We start from the raw sequence: 19,462 nt of genomic DNA, 5'->3' as shown, positions 1-19,462 counted from the left end.
GTTTAGACGCAATTTGTGTGCAGCGGATTTTTAATCTTGATGAGGGTGGTTTTTGATACCAAGTTTACTCATAGAAGGGGTAGGTATATTCGAAACCTATACGGCTATACTGTACAGTAGAACAGTTATCTATAGTTTTCTATTTTTTTTTTTTTTTTTTATATAAAGAATAAACATTTAATAAAATATTTTATTTATCATAATTTAAAAATATTGTAAATCATATAAATTGTTAAATACAACATACAAATTATAACAAAATATAATAATCATAATGTATAAAAAAATATACCAATCAGTTTAATACACATTTTATACATTTCTACGTATAATAATATTATATTATTGTACTTATAAGAACAAATGTGCATGGTTACAATGTTTCCTATATATGTAAGAAACACATTCGTTTTGTACTTATTATTCCTGCAACCATAATATTATTTAAACTAAGGTATTTACTAGGTAGGTATTTTGTTGATAGGTGGCCGATGTTTGGGCTACATTTATAATATATACTTAAATCTAATTAAATATTGTACCTACTTAAGTTATTTTCTTCGGTTCATAATGAATCATTATTAATGATTAACAATAACTAAATACCATAGTATATAGCTATATATAATAATATGTATAGAATATAGAAATAATACATTAAAATGTAGATATTATAATATAATACCTATAATCGTGTTAAATATTGATGCACAAAAACTTGTAATATTGTTTTTGTACTATACATCATCTATTTATCCTGTATAATAATGTATATTCACCCCGATTTCAAGTCTATAATAATATTTAACATTTTATACGAATTGCTGATTTATAAGGTGTCACGTAATATAAATAATAATATTGTAAAAAAAAAAAAATACAAAATTGGTCATTCGGTCGATTGTTAATTACAAACTATCTACGTGTTCTTAAAATAATCATTTTTTGGCATTAGCGTTGCCGTTGGTCGATTCAGGATCAGCCGCCGGAATAGGACTATTCCATGGCTGAAGTTCGCTAGAGCCGATGAAATTGTACAAGAGTCCCGGGATGGCTATTAACACCCCGCTCAAGGCGAAAAAGTGTTGCCACGCTTCGAGCGTATTCTGAAACGATAAGTGTAAGTGTGTAATCAATATTTGTTGGTAGTAGCATTGATTATACTATGTATTATACTATTATACTATGTATAATCAATGGTAGTAGGATGAGCATATGGGATTAAAATATATGTTGATAGGTACTCACGTTGTCGTTCGTGAAATAAGATAGCACAAACGGCGATATCATACCCGGGATGACTCCAATAATACCGCTAAATCCTTGGAGCACGCCTAAAAAATAGATTTTTTTTTTTGAGAAAAAATTAAAAGTCCTTATACGGTTCGTTTACTTAAGCGTATTATTACAAGCTATATATAAGAACGAATTGTAATAGAGTGATGATCACTTACTGGCGAAATTCGGCGACAGGTCGACCATTATGGACAGCGGTCCTGAAGTAGAAGCACCGCTGGCTGTCATGGCCAGTAGTAAGAATCCGTTGACCAAAATCGGGTCGCAACCCGAATACACTATGGCCACGATGAGGAGGGCTTGCACCACCGTACAAATAGTGGTCGATATTTTACGCACGCAAGTGCGGCTGTATTGGCCGGTGGCCATGAGCGAGTCGATGACGAATGACAGGCACAGCGAGAACACGAAACGGGTGAAATGAGGTATGCCGGACCAAAGACCGATCTAAGGAAAAAAAAACGATCGAACGATTTATACACGCGTAACCATACATATTATAATATTATAGTGTTTGACCTTTGAAATATAAATTATCATCGAATCGACCATAATACCTAGAGATTCATTTTGGACTTATAAATGTATGGTAAGCTACTTCAATAGTACGATCCCCGGAGCTTACTTTTTATAGTAGTTATACTAATAACAACTGTTTAAATTATAAAAAATGTTTTCACCCATATAATCTGTTGCATGATTCATTAAGAACATGATTTTACAAAAAGTGTAAATAAAATAAATATTCTATTTCTTTATTTTTATTTTTATTCGTGAGACTTATAGCTCCCCCTTCCCAACCAAAAAAAATTCCTGGCTACGCCACTACTCATGAAGTATATTTTAACTAAATAGGAAGGTATATAATATCATTATCAAAATGTTTTAATAATTAATATGAATAGTTATTTCATAAATAAATATAGATTTTTTTTAAAAATATCTGTTGCTGTATTTTATCTATTATAATGTATAAGATGTACATTTTACAAGTACCTATTGTTTTATTTTGTATCTATCCTAATGACATTTTGCGTTTTTTAATAAACCCGCACAGCCCCTACACGACTAACTACTATTGTATTTAATTTTAGAGGCATGTGTAAAAAACCGCTGATAAATATATCATTATTTGAATTAAGTTGATAAAATATGATGTCTAATAATATTTACCTTTTCCGGATTCCACCCGAACATTAATACCAGATAGGTAGGGGTTTGCGTCATGAGCGTGTGCAGAGCCCACCCGGTACTCCACTGGATAGACAGTGCGATCCAAAATGGTACGCACGTCAACACGGACTTCCACGGTATTGGTAACTGCAAAACGAAAAACGGAATAAAAATATCGAACCAACTAACAAATCGCGGTTTGGGACTCATTATTTAATCGGTTATTTTTACACCCGGACATGATTACGATCCGTGTTTATTACACTAATTTTTCTGATTTTGACAACAAAACAAAAAAGTTGTTTTTATGAATAATTAGACTTTAGAGTAGGTATTATACAACGTTACAGTTGAAATGATAATGATAAGAAAAAAAAAAAAAATAAATAGGAAAAAATAAGCTGTGGTTGATACCCACAACATTGAACCTACAATTAGGTGTAACCGCCAATCTTTTAAGGTCTTTGGTAATAAAAATTAATTAATTAATTATTCACTGTTTACCTACCTATATAAGTAAGTCAACAATTTTATAAAAGTATTATGTTGGTTCCTCTCAATTCTCATTACGAAGTTTAAAAATATATCATATTATTATTATATAAATGTTGTCGTTAAAATTGTTTTTAAAAAATCTAATTAATCATAATGATATTATGGTAAGAAATGCTGATCCAAACGGTTCGTATTTTAATATATTATTAAAATAATATTACCTTTGCAGTGGACACCACGTCGGTAAGGCTACTAGTGATGTGCATAAGTTCAACTTGAGATATGTAAGGATGTTGCGAGGGTGTATCATACACGAACATCCACCATGCCAAAAACCATACTATACCGATCACCCCTGTGGTATAGAACACGTACGACCAGCCCCATTTCTCCAGTATGAATCCGCAGAACGGGAACGTAAGAGCCACTCCGATCGAACTGCCTTTGAAATTAAAAACAAAAATAGTATAAATTATTGCAGGGTAATTTATTAGGAATTTATAGTATCATTAAATTATTATTAAATAGGTTTATTATTGTTGTGACACTAGGGTTGCAGAGTTACAATAACTTGTTGTCAGTTTTTAATGAGTAAACATGTTATGACTATAGAACATTATATCATGATGTAAAGTAATGTAATTCGTGTTTTAATAATATAGGTACATAATTTAAAAGATAAATTCTATACATTAATATACCTAAACATAATATGTGTTAAACAATTATTAAATAATAATGCATAGACGATTTATTTCAAAGTAAACTACAGTTATTGTTCAAAAATACGCACCAAATCTTTAAAAACAAGTCATGAATCGTTACACTGGCACGGTGGCATCCCTAAGTTAAAATTTTTTTATTTTTATTTTTAAGAGGACGCTATACTCGAATGTGTTGTCTCTGTCTTATACACGTGTAACATATAGTTAAAGACTGTTTTGCGACAAGTTTGGACAACTTTACTCCCTCGATATTTATATCAAAATTATCAAAATTTTAAATCCCACTGCGAAGAACTTTACCTGTGTTGTAGCGTTTTAATTTTTTTGATAACATGAATAAAATTAAAGTTATCGGTTTGAGAACTTAAGGTTTTTTCATTTAATTATTAAAAATAATTGGTTATCACTATCAAAAAAAAAATTAAAACGCTACAACACAGGTAAAGTTCTTCTCAGTGGGATTTAAAATTTTGGTAATTTTGATATAAATATCAAGGGAGTAAAGTTGTCCCGCGCAAAACAGTCTTTAACTATATATGTTACACGTGTATAAGACAGAGACAACACATTCGAGTATAGCGTCTTCTTAATATTTTCGTTATTGTATTAGTTACAAGATATTCAAAATACATTTCAAATTAGGTACCTATAGGGCTATAGATTATACAAAGGTATATCGTAAATAATATATAGCTAATTAAATATTGCGCTAAAAATAATATTTTAATAAATTTTAGTTTGATGACTATGCATTTATAGTCTGTAGCCTGTAATTAATACTTTAGAAACGGTATAAAATATTAAATGCAAATAACCGTAAGAACATTACTTTAACAGTCAAGGCCGTAACTGAAAAAAAATTTCGGGGAGGGGGGTCTAACATTTTTTTAAATATAGATATTGAATATTTGTCATTTTACGTTAAAAATATAAAACTTAATTATTTTCGTTATTAAAAACATAAGTAGTCATTGAAATATTCAATTTACATAATAGTTAATCATTTAATAATTAAAAAATATTTCTACTTTTAAAAATTTTTGCGGGGGGGGGCGGGGGTCGAGACCCCTGGATCCCCTCAGTTACAACATTGATTGCAATTACTTTAAGCTAAAAATTTAAAATACGTTAATTGCAAGGGTAAAATATTTAGCGACGGAAAAATTAAATATTAATTTAAATAATGACCAAAATAGGCAGTAATGAATTTGCTCCTCTTGTTCGGCGGCACCCAATGCGCGGTTAGATGATGTACCGATGGCCACGCCATACCCTATAAAAATTAAACATACAATTATTACTATTATGAACTATAGAAAAATAATACAAATAATAATTATTAAATGTATTTATCGTGATAATAGTATCATTACAGAATATAGTAGATTAAAATATTATGTTTACATCAATATGAACTCTATAAAGTCGCGATTGAAAAGAGCACAATAACTTGCAAAAATCTCGATATTACATAAATAGTTTATTAATTAGATACAATTTACGTTGAGGCGTTACCAATTTTTAAAATAAGATTGAAATAAGTGAATAAGACTTAATTTATTTGTGCAAATACTTCATGTTTCATGAATATTGTTTTGTCCAAATAGTATAATATAAAGTACATATACGTCATGTAATATCCAGTACGCAATAATGCAATAAGTCTCTGAACTTCGTTATACTAGTAAACATTATACTTTTTTACTCTAAAATAACCATCCACTCAGTGTAATTGTATTTTTCATGAAACATATATCCATTTCACGATCTACGATTTTATGTAGTGTAAATCAAATTTAAGTTAATGGAAATTATACATTATATTTTATCAATTTCGTGTAATGGAAACTCTTATTTGAAATAGTGTAAAATTTTAAATTAATTACAATATTTGGTAACTTTTTCTGATAACGAAATAATAACATTGAGCTACCTAATACTTTTAAATTGTGGTATGTTTTATTGTTTTGTAAAAACTCTGATTTGTTATGAAATAATACGATCAATTTAAATGGCCGTAGCCATTTTCCTCCAAAACCGAGATACCGTTTTCCTCCATTGTCCATAATAATATAATCCATATAATATAACATAATTATTATCCAAATAATATGATAAAGAACTTTTCCAGAATGCTGGATCCATAACAGGTGTCGATAACATGATATCATATAGTACTACGTTCTACAGTATCTCCTTAATATCTATCTTAATGCTACCAATAATTTAAAAATATTACACAAAGTATAAAATAAGAGTTTCCATTTCATAAAATGAATAACATTTATATCCATTCGTTAAAAATACGATTTCACAAAAGGATGTGACATAAAGATAATATAATTATCCTATTTAAACTGAATTTCATTATCACTGTAATTGGATACTAAAAAATCAGGGCCGAAACAAAAAATATATTGATATATTTTATTTCGTTTTTTATAAAATATCACTATATTATTTTATACCGGTATATTTTAATATTATCATTAAATAAATGGAACATGGAACACGGAGTTCTTCAGAACAAGGTCTTCGATGTCAGGCACCACTATGCGCCACTAGTCACATTGATATGTGCATCGGTCGTGCCACTGTCAGAATCATATAACTGATACTCGACTTACTAGTATATTAGGTTTTTATTTAAACTCACCCATAACATATTAAACATAAACGAGAAAAGTGTAGCACTTACCCCGACAAACCCTTGTAACACTCGAGCCAAGATGAGTCCTTTTATGTCCCACCGGGCGAGGACCGGCATCAGTAGTGACATGACGAACATGAACAAATTACTTAAACCAAAAACCCGCTTAGCCCCAAATTGTCGTGCGAGCAACCCTCCAGGTAACTGTAACGCCCAATGTAACCAATAAAACGATCCGAGTACGCTGGCCCGTTCACTGTCGTTCCATTCGAATTCTGTCTGAAATAAAAATAAAATCAATGATTTCGTTACAAATTTATTGCATCTCACTACAGGTGTGATAAACTGCAACGGCGCGATTGAATTACTTTTTTGACGACTAAATCCTTTCCAACGGTTAAATTTGAACTGACCACTGAATCGCCACACATCAGTACACTCCGACCTCTGCTCTTTGCCGTGGTCATGTTGACTATGGCAATGTTAAGATTGATACGTATCATGTAGTTGCACGCGAAACCGGCGAACACCAAGAACCATAGTGAAACGGTAGCTGCAACGATACACGTACGATATAGTAAATAATATTAATAATCATTTAATATTATTGATTTTGCAATCGTAATTATTACGGATATGTTCCTATATGTGATTCATATTGTTAATTATTAAATTTATGACCATTTCGTTTGGTGAATTTGGTCATTTGGATAGTATAATAAGTATAGTGCTACCATATTAATAAGTATTATATATTAATATACTGCGTGGTGCAACCCACGTCAACTATTAAACGTCATCGTTACAACAACATCATTATTCTGAAATTGTAGCTGATAGTTTTAACAATATTAGCCTTTATACGTATACACACACAAAACGATATTTTAAGTAGATTTTTTATTTAATACTTTTGATTATTTGGTGTAATTTCACACAAAACACCGATATATTGTTGAGTACCTAGTAAATTTATAATATATATATATACATACATATCACTCACATTGGTATGGTGACACTATTAATCAACCAATTAAAAACACAAAATGCTAGCTAAGGCCAGTGTGAAGAGTGAAGTGTCCATTAGTTATTGTACTATTTTAATAGAACAATTTAACTTAAATCGCACGTGTGAGACGTGACGTCTCAACGGGGAAAAAGTTAAAGTCGATAATCAGCTCATAAGGAAACAGGCCGCCTAGCATACCAAATACTATTGCTAAGATTAATACTGTGACCATGACAAATTTTTTTTCAATAGGATCATATTATATTCATATATTAGGAGTCCGTCTCAAGAACTAGTTAGACGATTTACAATATGATGGGCTAGTAAACAAATAGATGGTTAGGGTTATTAAAAGGACTTATAGAGGCAAGTCGTAACGACACTCACAATCTTAAATATTATACTCAGAATTGGCTCTTATACCGCTATCGCAATCTTTCAAAGTATTAATTCACAATTTATAATTTGTAATTTTCTTTAAAAGTATTAAGTGTTGAATTAGTATAACTATATTAGTGGACAAACAAAAAATGTTCATATTCGCAAGGATACAATATATGTATTTTAAGTGTTGGATCATAACTATATAATGGTCATTTTTCGATATTATTATTTTGTATTAAGCTAATTAAACTTCAAGTTTTCAAAAAAATATTTAAACCTGTAACTTTGTAACAACTACAATAATAGATATTTAAACATCGCAGCATTTTATAATTAGGGGCAAGAATTAAGGTCAAAATATACAATTAAAACAACTAATAAAAATGACCTTTAAAATGCATATTGACCTATTAATTATAGTCAGAAAAATATCAAACTGGAAATGTATTGCTACAATTAACACGTTTTTACAGATCAATACATAAAGATATAATATTTTGGTATATGTTTTAAGGTTGAGTGAATTAATAATAATGTGGAACTCTACTCGATTAAAATCATAAATATTCATATTTCATATAGTCGAAACAATAACAATATTCAATACTAAATTATTAGTGTACATTCGATTTCGAAACAGAGATGAGTATTTAAATAAAATTATACAAGCCAAGGAACATTACTTTCTGGCATGTCTATAGTTGATACTATTCGCAACGATATATCTATAATTTTTATAAATATATAATTTATATTTTTTTAAAAAAAATTTGATTTATTCCTATGAATTTTTTTTTTATCTAATTAAATTATTTAATATCTTTTAATATGTTCAGTTATAAATAACTACATAATTACTATCACATCGAATAACAGTTACTTAGTCATTTAGGGATGTTTTTAGATAAATTACTTGGTAGACCCACTATATAAAAGTAAAGCAATTAGTAATTACTACCAAAACAAAGAAACAGTAACATACATTTTCTATTAAATAAAAAAATAAATATCAATCTTAAAAATAAATAATTATTTACAAAGCATTGTTAATGCTGATCAGGTTAATGTGGAGCTAATAGTCTTATGCCATTATGTAAAAAGTACTTATGATGATCGAAATTATTCGCTAAAAAAATATGTTTTTGTCGTTAATGCACCTATGTCCTACATAGATAATGTATAAAATCATTATCTAATTAGTTTTTCATTATATAATCTAAAATATTAATAGCTGTGTCACATCTAATAGTGAAGAATGAAGTAGGTTTTTTTATTGATTTATCAACCAAATATATTTACGTATAAATGTTGTGTACTTTTTAATTGTTTCTATTCAAATGCGGATTTTTAATATTTTAAATGTTTTTGTGTTATCGAATATATATCGATATAATTACATCATTGACTGTTCTAGTACGTTTTAAGTAGTAACTACAAACAAGCTAATCCTTTAACAAGTTCTGTGTGGCTTACTCATCAACATGAAAACAATTTTAAATCAAATAATCAATATAAATTGAATATACATATATAAATATACATAATATGCTAATATGATTTGTATTAATTATAAATCGTTTGTTAAGATTGATATTATAATAAAATATTTTTGATTTGTGTATTTTTTAATTGTTAAAATTAAAATTTAACCAACAATTTTTACACCCGGGAAAAGAATTCAAATTGATTCTCCGCGATTAATTTTCAAAATTAATGTTTATCCCTTTCCAAAAATCCTTGTAGGGACCACTGCTATATAAGCTAAGAAGAATGGTCAAAACATACAACATGTACGTTATATACCATGGTGTATACCGCACTAATAACGAAATAGATATTTAAAGTGATAATAATAAAGTTATAATGTAAATACAAATTTTTTTACAAGTAAAACGTAATATTTTAGTTACTCCTGAATATTGTATTTTTTTGGGTTACATTACTTGGCCTTTTCACCGTCAAGTTATCATCCCATCAATAAAAAAAAAATAGGTATTATGGGTGTCTATATTATCTCATTATAAACTTAATCTCATTTGTGATTAAGTTATTGAAATTAAATTTGGGATCTCATTCAAAAAAAGTTGAGATTGCTGTAATGATTTTCTGGGATCTGAATTTATTATTCTGTAATCAGTTTATCAAAGAAAAAGTATAAATAAATGCATAGACGTGCATGGTGTTTAAATTTTATTACACTTGTTGAGATTTAACATAAAATAATCAAATTATTATAAAGAATAATAAGTAAATTATGAATAATAATGATAGGTACATAATAATAATATAATGTTAAATACTTTTTATCAAATATTTTAATGATGTTAACGTAATAGTTTAATTAAAAATAATAAGTGGGTAATATTGGGTATCGTGTATACTTAACAGAAATATTTTTCTAATGCTAAATCTAATTAAGAATCATAACTGTTTTCAACAATACAAATTAAATGATTTGAAATATTCACATTTTAAAAGTAATTTATTGCAACCACTAAATATACAGTAATAGTTAGTGAAATACTCCTGATTTCCCAAGATATTATTGGTACTGCGTATTAGTGTACTTGAATAGAAAACATATTATAAGTTTATTGCAACTTTAGAAACATTTTAAATAATTTCTTTCGTGTACAAATAATTTCATACCAACTACCAACTATTATTAAACTTCAAAAAACTGCGATAGTAAGTATTGTAGTAATTATAATATTATATTATGTATAAATATCATTTGAAATTGATATAATTTATTTTATTTTTAAAAGTTTTCTTCAAATTTTCTTTATTTATGGCATAAAAATATGATTAGTGTAATAATGTTTTATTGTGGACATTGGACAATTGACTATTACCTACCTATGTTTATACTAAAACGTATGAAAATTATTATTATATTTACGTTTGTTTTATATTAATTCAAAAACATTTAATGAATGTGAAATATATTTTATTTCATAACTTTTGTGTTAATTGTTATAAAAAACATAATAAAACACAGTATTATGTTTTCGAGAAAATACCTAGTAAAAATTAATAATAAAAATATATTTATAATATTAAAAATAATTTAAAATCTAAAACATTTATATTATATATATATATAATAAATTTATCAAAAAGTCGTAGTATTGACAATTGAGTTTTTGTGGACGTAATGAAATAATAATTTTAATCTCATAAACCCAGTTTATCAAATAGGCATATTTCATAATAATTTAAAAAATATGCTGGTTAGTTATTAGTAATCACTAATTAGTTATCACTAAATGAATTATCGTAAACATTGTACAAAAATGTTAACTTCAGTTTTTTAATAAAATAAAAATATTAAATTACGATCTATTTTTCAAGGAATCGAGTGTTCAACACACTCAAGTATTAATACATAAGCCAAGGGTCATAAATCATATTTTATTTTTCTTACACCATATCTAGCAAGAAAAGGATTTAATAACTGTATCTTAACCTAACTAAATGTTAGTCCAATAAAAATATAGATAGGAACTGAGTTAGCGATTTACTATGTCCATGAAATTATTAAATATTTTTTCAAAGACTTACTAACTTAAATATTTTATTATTACGTCCATATAAGAAATATTAAAGTAAATGTAATTAAACAAAAAAAAAAATTAATTATACCAATTTGTTTGTTTACTATTCATATCATTGTATGAAATATACAGTCATCAATACGATTATTTAGATGCCTATATAATACATGCAAAGCATTTTGTAGATTGATTAATTTGTAGAATAATTTGATAAAACCAAATCTATGATTTTTACTTTTATAATGAATTCAAAATTATTCAAAATTTTTTTTATTTTTTTGTCTATTGTTTTATCTTCTTATAACTCGGTATACGGTAGCCAACTATATAGCTGCTTTCATTATTAACATATAATTAACTTTAATAATAATTACCATTATCCCAAGGTTTTCCATGCAGGACGATACTTTTTGTATGATAAAATTCATTTTTTTTAATGTGTTCAATAAAATTGAATATAAAATACAATAATTTACAATACCGATAATGCATATATTGTAATATAGCTCTAATAACATTTCTAATCAGGTGTGTGTTTTTTTGTCTGTCGTCACATTTTTGGAGAGTTATTAAATACTTTGATTTTTACTTTGGTGGTGGTTTTTGGTATAAAATTTAATCAAGTTGGTACTTTGGAAGGATTAAAAGGTCAAAAATTCCGGTTACTTTTTAAAATAACCGATAAAAAAAAAAATAAAAATAAGGAAGTCGGTAGATAATTTTTACACAAAATAAGTATTCGACGAAATCGATTTTACTTCTTTGGTGTAACTCAAAGACAAATAACTGTAGATACTTGAAATTCAAAAAATGTTTATATTATTATAGCCTATTATAAATCTATATTAATATATGATTTAATTTTCAAAATATTTTATCTATTTTGAGTCATTAGTAATGTTTGACACTTTAAATTATTTTATCAATTATTTTCGATAAAAAAAAAAACTCTGTTTTCGATTAAAGAACTTAACAATTTAATACAAGATTTTTTATAAGTAGGTAAATATATAATAATATCAGTTCTAATCACTGCATTGTTGTCGTGTCATATAGTCACTGCAGTAGAGTGCAGTTCTAGTAAAGAACAATACTACTGAGTACTGGCAATTACTTTTAGCTTATGCGTAATTAATTTTTTATATGTAGAGTAATAGATAAATTGATCTATTACAGCTGTCATTGTAATTATTGACTAAAAATAATTATTTTGTGACAAAAAAACTGATACAATATCACATAAAATGTATACTCATAAAATATCAATATATTTAGTTGTATTATTTTTATTTCAAAAGCAATTGATTAAGATTAGTTAAAATGTAAAAAAGATTTGATCGTGACAATTCTATCTCAATTCGAAATCTATATTAATAGTTAGGTACTTATAATAAAAATCCAATTCATGTAAGTTTTATAAGTAAAACAATTTACACAATTTATATGCTGAATAATCAACCATACGTCCATACATATACGATTATGTGAATAATGTAAAAATCAAAATGTACTTAAAATATTGTTTGAGCATTTTGAATATAATCCTATACCTATAATTTGTGTCCTAATCAGGATCTGGTTTATGAAAGATAATTGTATAAGTTAATAAATGTAGAAGTATTCAAGTATATGTACTATAAATTAATTTATGTATTAACAAATACAAATATAGGTACACACATATCTAAATCTCATTCGAATATAATAAGTCACACCTTGCCAATATAATGTTTATAATAACTTAATTTAGGTACATGTATTTTTTTAAATACAAAACACAGTTACAATGGCATTGACCACATATAAGTTATTGCAGATGCAAATAGGTGGTGTCGTGAAGGATGATTGTAATTTATATTGTTTGTAGGATATAAGTATATAAGTTATAAATATTTGGATATAAATACATGAATTTGTCCCGTATTTCAGTGTTATAAAATTTACTGTTTACTAACTAGCAGTATACCTTCTATCCCAGAATTGTGTTTGTATATTTGTATGTGATACCATTTGAAACTGTCAAACTGACATCAGCTTGTTTTAACCAGCTACAATTGACAAAAAAGTGAAGATAACTGGGACGTATATATTATGTAAGAATGCATTTTTTTAGATGTAAGGAATATTTTCAATAAAAACCAACATACTTTAAAACCAATAATAGTCTTATACTCTTATCTAAAGCGCGCATATTATAAAGTTACCAATTAAATATGGTTACATTTTAGTTATATTTACTAAAAATAAGGATTATCTATTTGATAACTAATGAATAGCTGTTGAGATAAAATGTCACGTGTTGGAGTTATGTATTAACAATGTAAATCGTAATTTTTAAACAAATTTCAAGAATACCATGTTGTATTATACAATTTGTATAGACCAGACTACCAGAGTAATAGATTTTCAGTTTTAAATTACTCGGCTTTTATTAACATTATTTTATTTATCGGAAATATTTTTTCTACCATAAGAGTATAAAACTTGTATACATAGGGAAAATGTAAAATGTTGCAAAATGATGCAAAAATTACGTAGGTATTTATAAAAGAAGATTAATAAAATTATATTAAATCGCACTCCAAAGTATTTTTATCCAAAATATTTTTGCCGATACACTATAGTGATAGTCATTCACAATAATTTCTATTGCAATTGGATTTTTTATTTTATTATAATACATTAATTATTTATTAGTTGTTTTAGATAAAATAAATTCTTAAAATTGACTAATAATATGCATCAGCTCTATGTTTATTAAGTATTAACTGACTTTATTGTTTACTATATACTATTATTTATTTATTTAAATATTCAAGACTTAGTGAAATAAATTAGTCTTCCATTACAAAAAAAAGATAATTTTAAATAATCAGAATAAGTATACATTTTTATTTATAAAAGTTGAAAATTGAAATTTTTTTTTTTATTTCTAACGTTACCCTAACCCAAATATCATAGTACATAATTTTGCAATATTTTTAACCATCTGATAGTGTGGTATTGACGCTAGGTATAGTATTATATACAGTATTCGACATTTCTACTAGCTCACCCCACCATTTACATAACAAAACTCTGGTTACAGCTCTGATTTAAACATAAATATATACTCATAAGTTACAAAGATTAACACCATGATTTTAATTAGATTATTTTTAATTATTTTATGGATTTTGAATCAGCTAGTACCTTCTTAATTAATGATTAGTAATACACAATATTCATTATATTCATAAAAGCGATAGATTTTACTATTAATTATAGTGTTGTATATTTATACTTAAATGAAATAGTGTTGAAGCAATTAATTAAACATTTGATTTAATTTGAAAAAATTGTTTTGATTTATAAACAGTTAACAAGTAATAAACTAAACTTTTTACTTAAATTTGAGATAAATGACATTAATTTAAATAATAAATAATATTAAGCAATAATTGTATATAATTTTAAAAACGTATGCAATATAATTAAAATAACATATTTACCAAACAAAAACGAAAATACAATTATATACATAATAAAACTGATTACAATGATGTATTGTCACTTTAACGAGATAAAATAAATTGCTATTATTATTATTATTATTATTATTGTGGTTAAACATAATCGAAAATTTTTTTTAGAATCAACAGTCAATATAGCTATCTTTATATTGATAAAAAATACAATTAAGTGATGTATAATTAATAAAATATAGTCTTTGGACAAAATATTAAAATTATTTAAAATATACTGATTTAAAGTTAAAGTTTATTCAAAATGTATATTTAGTAATTAGTAAGTAGTTTTTAAGTAAGTATAGTATAGGTATACCTACATTTTTTTTATGTTATCATAATTTGTATTCCTCCGAAAAGAAAATATTAATTTGTAATAGGCTAAAAGATACGTTAATCTTTAAATTTTAATATTCATTATTAAAAAAGGTAAAGGTACATCTAGTCACGTTTAGGTATACCTATTATATTATATATGTATATATAATTAATTGGTTACGTTTATGTTAAACTATTTAGTTAATTACAAATATTTCATTTTTTTTTATCTGTATAAACATTATAAATCAAATTAAAAACTTTATTAACCTTTATTTAGAATATTGTATTTTTCCTATTTAAATCAATATTGCCTTATATTTGATTAATCATTATTGATCATTAAAATGAAAAGAAAAAAATATAATATTTTTAAATATTTCAATGATAAGTATACATATATATTTATAATGCTATGTCAGGCTTTAACAGCATTGAAAATGTTGTAAAGTATAACGTTAACAAAATTATGGTAAAATATATTGTCACATTAAAAAAAAATATATATTTACAATATATATACAAAAATACTTAAACAATATATTTTACCATCATTTTGTTTACATATTCTGTTAAGTATTAAATAACGCAGTATGAGTAATATAACAAAATATAAGAAAAAAAATTCAGAAAAATCTACGAATGAAAAAGTGGAAAACATATTGTGACAATATATTTATTTATTAATATATTATATTATTACGGTAATTGTCAGTTAAATTACGCTTTCAGGGCACATGCTTTTGGCAACAGATGTAATTTAATGGCGACTGGCCAAGTTTTGATCACAGTATACGTACTGTAGTAGATACTAGATATTAACACTTATCGTCGTGCTAAGCCCATTGCTACAACTCGGGTACTCTGATACATATTTATTTATAATAATGTGTTAATATGTTTATATGTTTAATATAAAACTTAATTAAAGGTCACAAATAAAAGGCCATTTACTTGCAGGGTTCGAGGGGGGGGGGAGGTTACCTATAGGTTATATTGATTTTATGAGTTAAAGTTTTTTATTGGAATGTAATCATATTTTTATCATCGACTATGTAAAAGTTTATACATTTGAACGTGAAAAAATTCAAACTAACATTGTATTACTAACCTATATTAATAATACATTTTTAGTTATAAATTACATTTATAACTTAAATAAAATTTCAAAAAAAATCTATAAAATTAAAAATACATATAAAATACATTATTCATTAATAATTTTTTAATTAAGAAAATATAATAAAAACATCATTCACATTAAAATATTTAATATTAATTTATGTCATAGATAAATTATTGCCGTATAATGTATACGGATGTCAGCGCAATAATTGTTTTTTCTCTCAAACCCATGCGCACCATAGATAAAACGCTTTTACCTACTATCGTATTTTTACGATTTTTGAGTAATCTTAGAGTAAAATTGCCTAATATTACAAAAATTATAGAGGATGATAATTTTGAAGATATGACGTATCGGTTTTATATTTTATTGTTATTTGATTTTGTATTCGATTATAAAGATAAAAAAAAATATATTATAAATTTAAATTATGTTTAAATTGTTTTAAGACAATATTTAGACAAATCGATATCATACCCTCAAAAATATTATTCATTATCGTTTTTTGAATGGATGATTTTACTATAAGATTATTCAAAAACATAAAAACAAAGATTCTGCTTGAATGCGTTTTGTCTATGTTGCCGCCATGAGCCAGAAAGAGAAAATAAACAGTGCGCTGATATCCTATTAAATATAACTTTGATAATATATTAAAATTCATCAATAATAAATATAACATTTCAATGTTCTTCGTTATTACAAAGAATTTTGACGGTTTTCTTAAATGTTTTTAAATGGTTAATATATTAAGAAATGAAGTCATAAATGCATAAAAAATAATTATGTATTGAAATACACGAGATAGGTACTATTGACTTTTCGTTTGTATATCTAAAAACAAATAAGTAAAAACCAATATTTCACAATTAATTTTAAGAAATATTTTAAACTTCAATCGCCATGAATTATGATATACAGCTACACATACATAAGCCTCCAAAGGGGGTCCACCAAGGGGAGGGGTTAGTTAGTCCTCTAGAAATTACAATATCCTCTTAAAGTTGAAACCTTATAACTTTTTAAGATACGTTATCCTGCTGGTCACTCTATTTTGTATTATTGAAGTCCCCTAAAAAAACCAACTGGTTAACAACCCCTCGTGAAATTCTTGCGTGTACCCTACTAATAAATAATAATATTATTTATACACGAGAGTACAAAAATCGGACTGGTATGTCGTATGAACAAAAAACTCTACCCTAGTACGTTTACTAGTTTGATTTGTGAAAAAATTAACGAAAAATCGCTCCAGTGTATTTTGTCAAGCCCAAGAAGACGAGGTGACGAGGTGGTGAAGGTGGCTTGGCGCCAAGTATATTTTTTAAGCAGGCCAACACGCATTGTACTAAATCAGAGACCCGGTTATTCATATTATATACATATATAATATTTAATAATTATCTAATATATCTGAAAATGTATCTCCTACTCTTTTTGTTATTAATATTATTTAATGTCTAATTATGTAGGCCATCATTGCGCGTATAATAATATAATAAGCGACTATACAATTATTAGACGTATAAACAACACGGCTTATAACCCATAAGCCCAGCTTAGAAAATATCGAAAACTATTTAAACTGATTTTCATATCGAAATTTTCTGTTCGTGACGTTTGGCTAGGTGTTCGCTAACCACCGCCGCGGGGAATGTAAAAATAATAATATAGACAATGTTTTAGGTTTAAGCCCGCCGTATATGTATAGCAGTATTATTATAGGTACTCGAGGCTCGTGGCGCGTTTGCAAAACACACCATCCGTAAAACCGTCCGTTTATAATATTATAATATAATATGATAATGTGTTCGCGCGTCATAATAATAATAGCACGTGTGCAGTATGATATCAAACTGCAGTATATAATATACAACAATATTATATACACCGTACGTACCTCTCATCGTGACGACGACGGTCGCCCGTTAACGACGTTCGTATAATATTATAATTTATTATTATTATACGGAGACGACGGACGACGAGCGGCGAACAGCAGCACTGCTCGGCGGCCCTGCAACAGCTGCACCACACCGAATCCGCGAACGAGCTGGACCTGAACGATAGACTTGGAGAAGATCACGCGCGCGCCACAGGTGGTCGACGGCGGTGCGCGGTGACGGCGTCGTCGTCGTCGATCAGCGGATCCGCCAGAGTATATAGTCCACGCGGGACACTAGAACACTAACGGTGTTGTAATAATATCGATAAAACGCAATGATGATAATATTGTTTTTTTTTTGTTTTAATAATCGGACTCGATTTTTAAACTATAATCGTTTTGTAATCACGAAGTTTTGACGGGCACGGCGGCGTGAACAATAATTGCGACCGTGCGTAAAGGTATATCGGTAAATACAAAACGTGTGATAAGGTTTACGCCACAAGCGAGCGCAAACACCGATCGCGTTCAGTTCCGAGACCGAAGAGACCGGACGACGCGCATCGTACTCGGACGTGCTGGGCGGGCGTACGGCGAAGAGATAAATAAAAAAAAACGCGCGCGCACACGCCACTCGGCTGCGTACTGGTGATCATATACCACCACCGCGAAGCGTGCAAACGACGACGACAGCGGCGATAGTGGCGGCATAAATATTAGATAATAATAACAAAAAAAAAAAATTATTTTTGTTTAGGATTTGCAGTGGTGTTCATCTTAACACACGCCGACGACGATGACCGCGCGCGCGACTATTATATAATAGGATATTAAAAATTATTATCAATTTTTAATTTTTTTTTTTTTTTGAATAAAATGTTTAACAAGCGACAAGTGTACGCTTGCAGTAGTAATTTGTATAGTAATATGCCGGTTGAGTTTGCATTAAACGTCGACGACTACAGTACGTATCTATAGTGGTAACGGAGAACTTCAAAGTGGTACGATGAATAATATACAGAGTGACCATCACATCGCGTACGTCCACTAGACGTATTACACCGTACACCGAAGTTTAAAATCTGTATTGGTCAAGACCTAAACCAGATCTGTTTGCTATTATAGTTGTCGAGAAATTCAAAAACTAACATGCTTAATTTTTTTTTTTTTTTGTTTTAAGTAAGCTAATAAAAAAACGTTAGATAGGTACTTAACCTTTTATAGCCGTATATCTCATGAACAAGCACGCCTCTCTATAGTATAATAGATATCTAAATTTTTTCCAATATCACACGTGAAAAAAATATAATATTATTATCGCATGTGCGGGGACGA

General features: G+C 27.5%; 1 protein-coding gene across 1 annotated transcript; it reads right to left on the bottom strand.

Moving 5' to 3' along the window:
* Window positions 1-176: 176 nt before the first annotated feature.
* Window positions 177-18,748, bottom strand: LOC114131128 (sialin-like). Its single transcript, XM_050200657.1, has 9 exons — window positions 18,143-18,748; window positions 6,708-6,892; window positions 6,388-6,618; window positions 4,878-4,962; window positions 3,186-3,406; window positions 2,470-2,616; window positions 1,455-1,743; window positions 1,249-1,334; window positions 177-1,106 (listed from the first exon to the last, which is right to left on the bottom strand). Exons 1-9 carry the CDS (start codon window positions 18,147-18,149, stop codon window positions 939-941), a joined length of 1,419 nt encoding a protein of 472 aa, XP_050056614.1. The 5' UTR covers window positions 18,150-18,748; the 3' UTR covers window positions 177-938.
* Between the last annotated feature and the right edge of the window lie 714 nt (window positions 18,749-19,462).

This window comes from Aphis gossypii, chromosome 2 (assembly GCF_020184175.1).
Source record: "Aphis gossypii isolate Hap1 chromosome 2, ASM2018417v2, whole genome shotgun sequence".
Taxonomy (NCBI): Eukaryota; Metazoa; Arthropoda; class Insecta; order Hemiptera; family Aphididae; genus Aphis; species Aphis gossypii.
The sequence above is the reverse complement of the archived record's forward strand: the minus strand, read 5'-3'. Positions and strand labels throughout refer to the sequence as shown.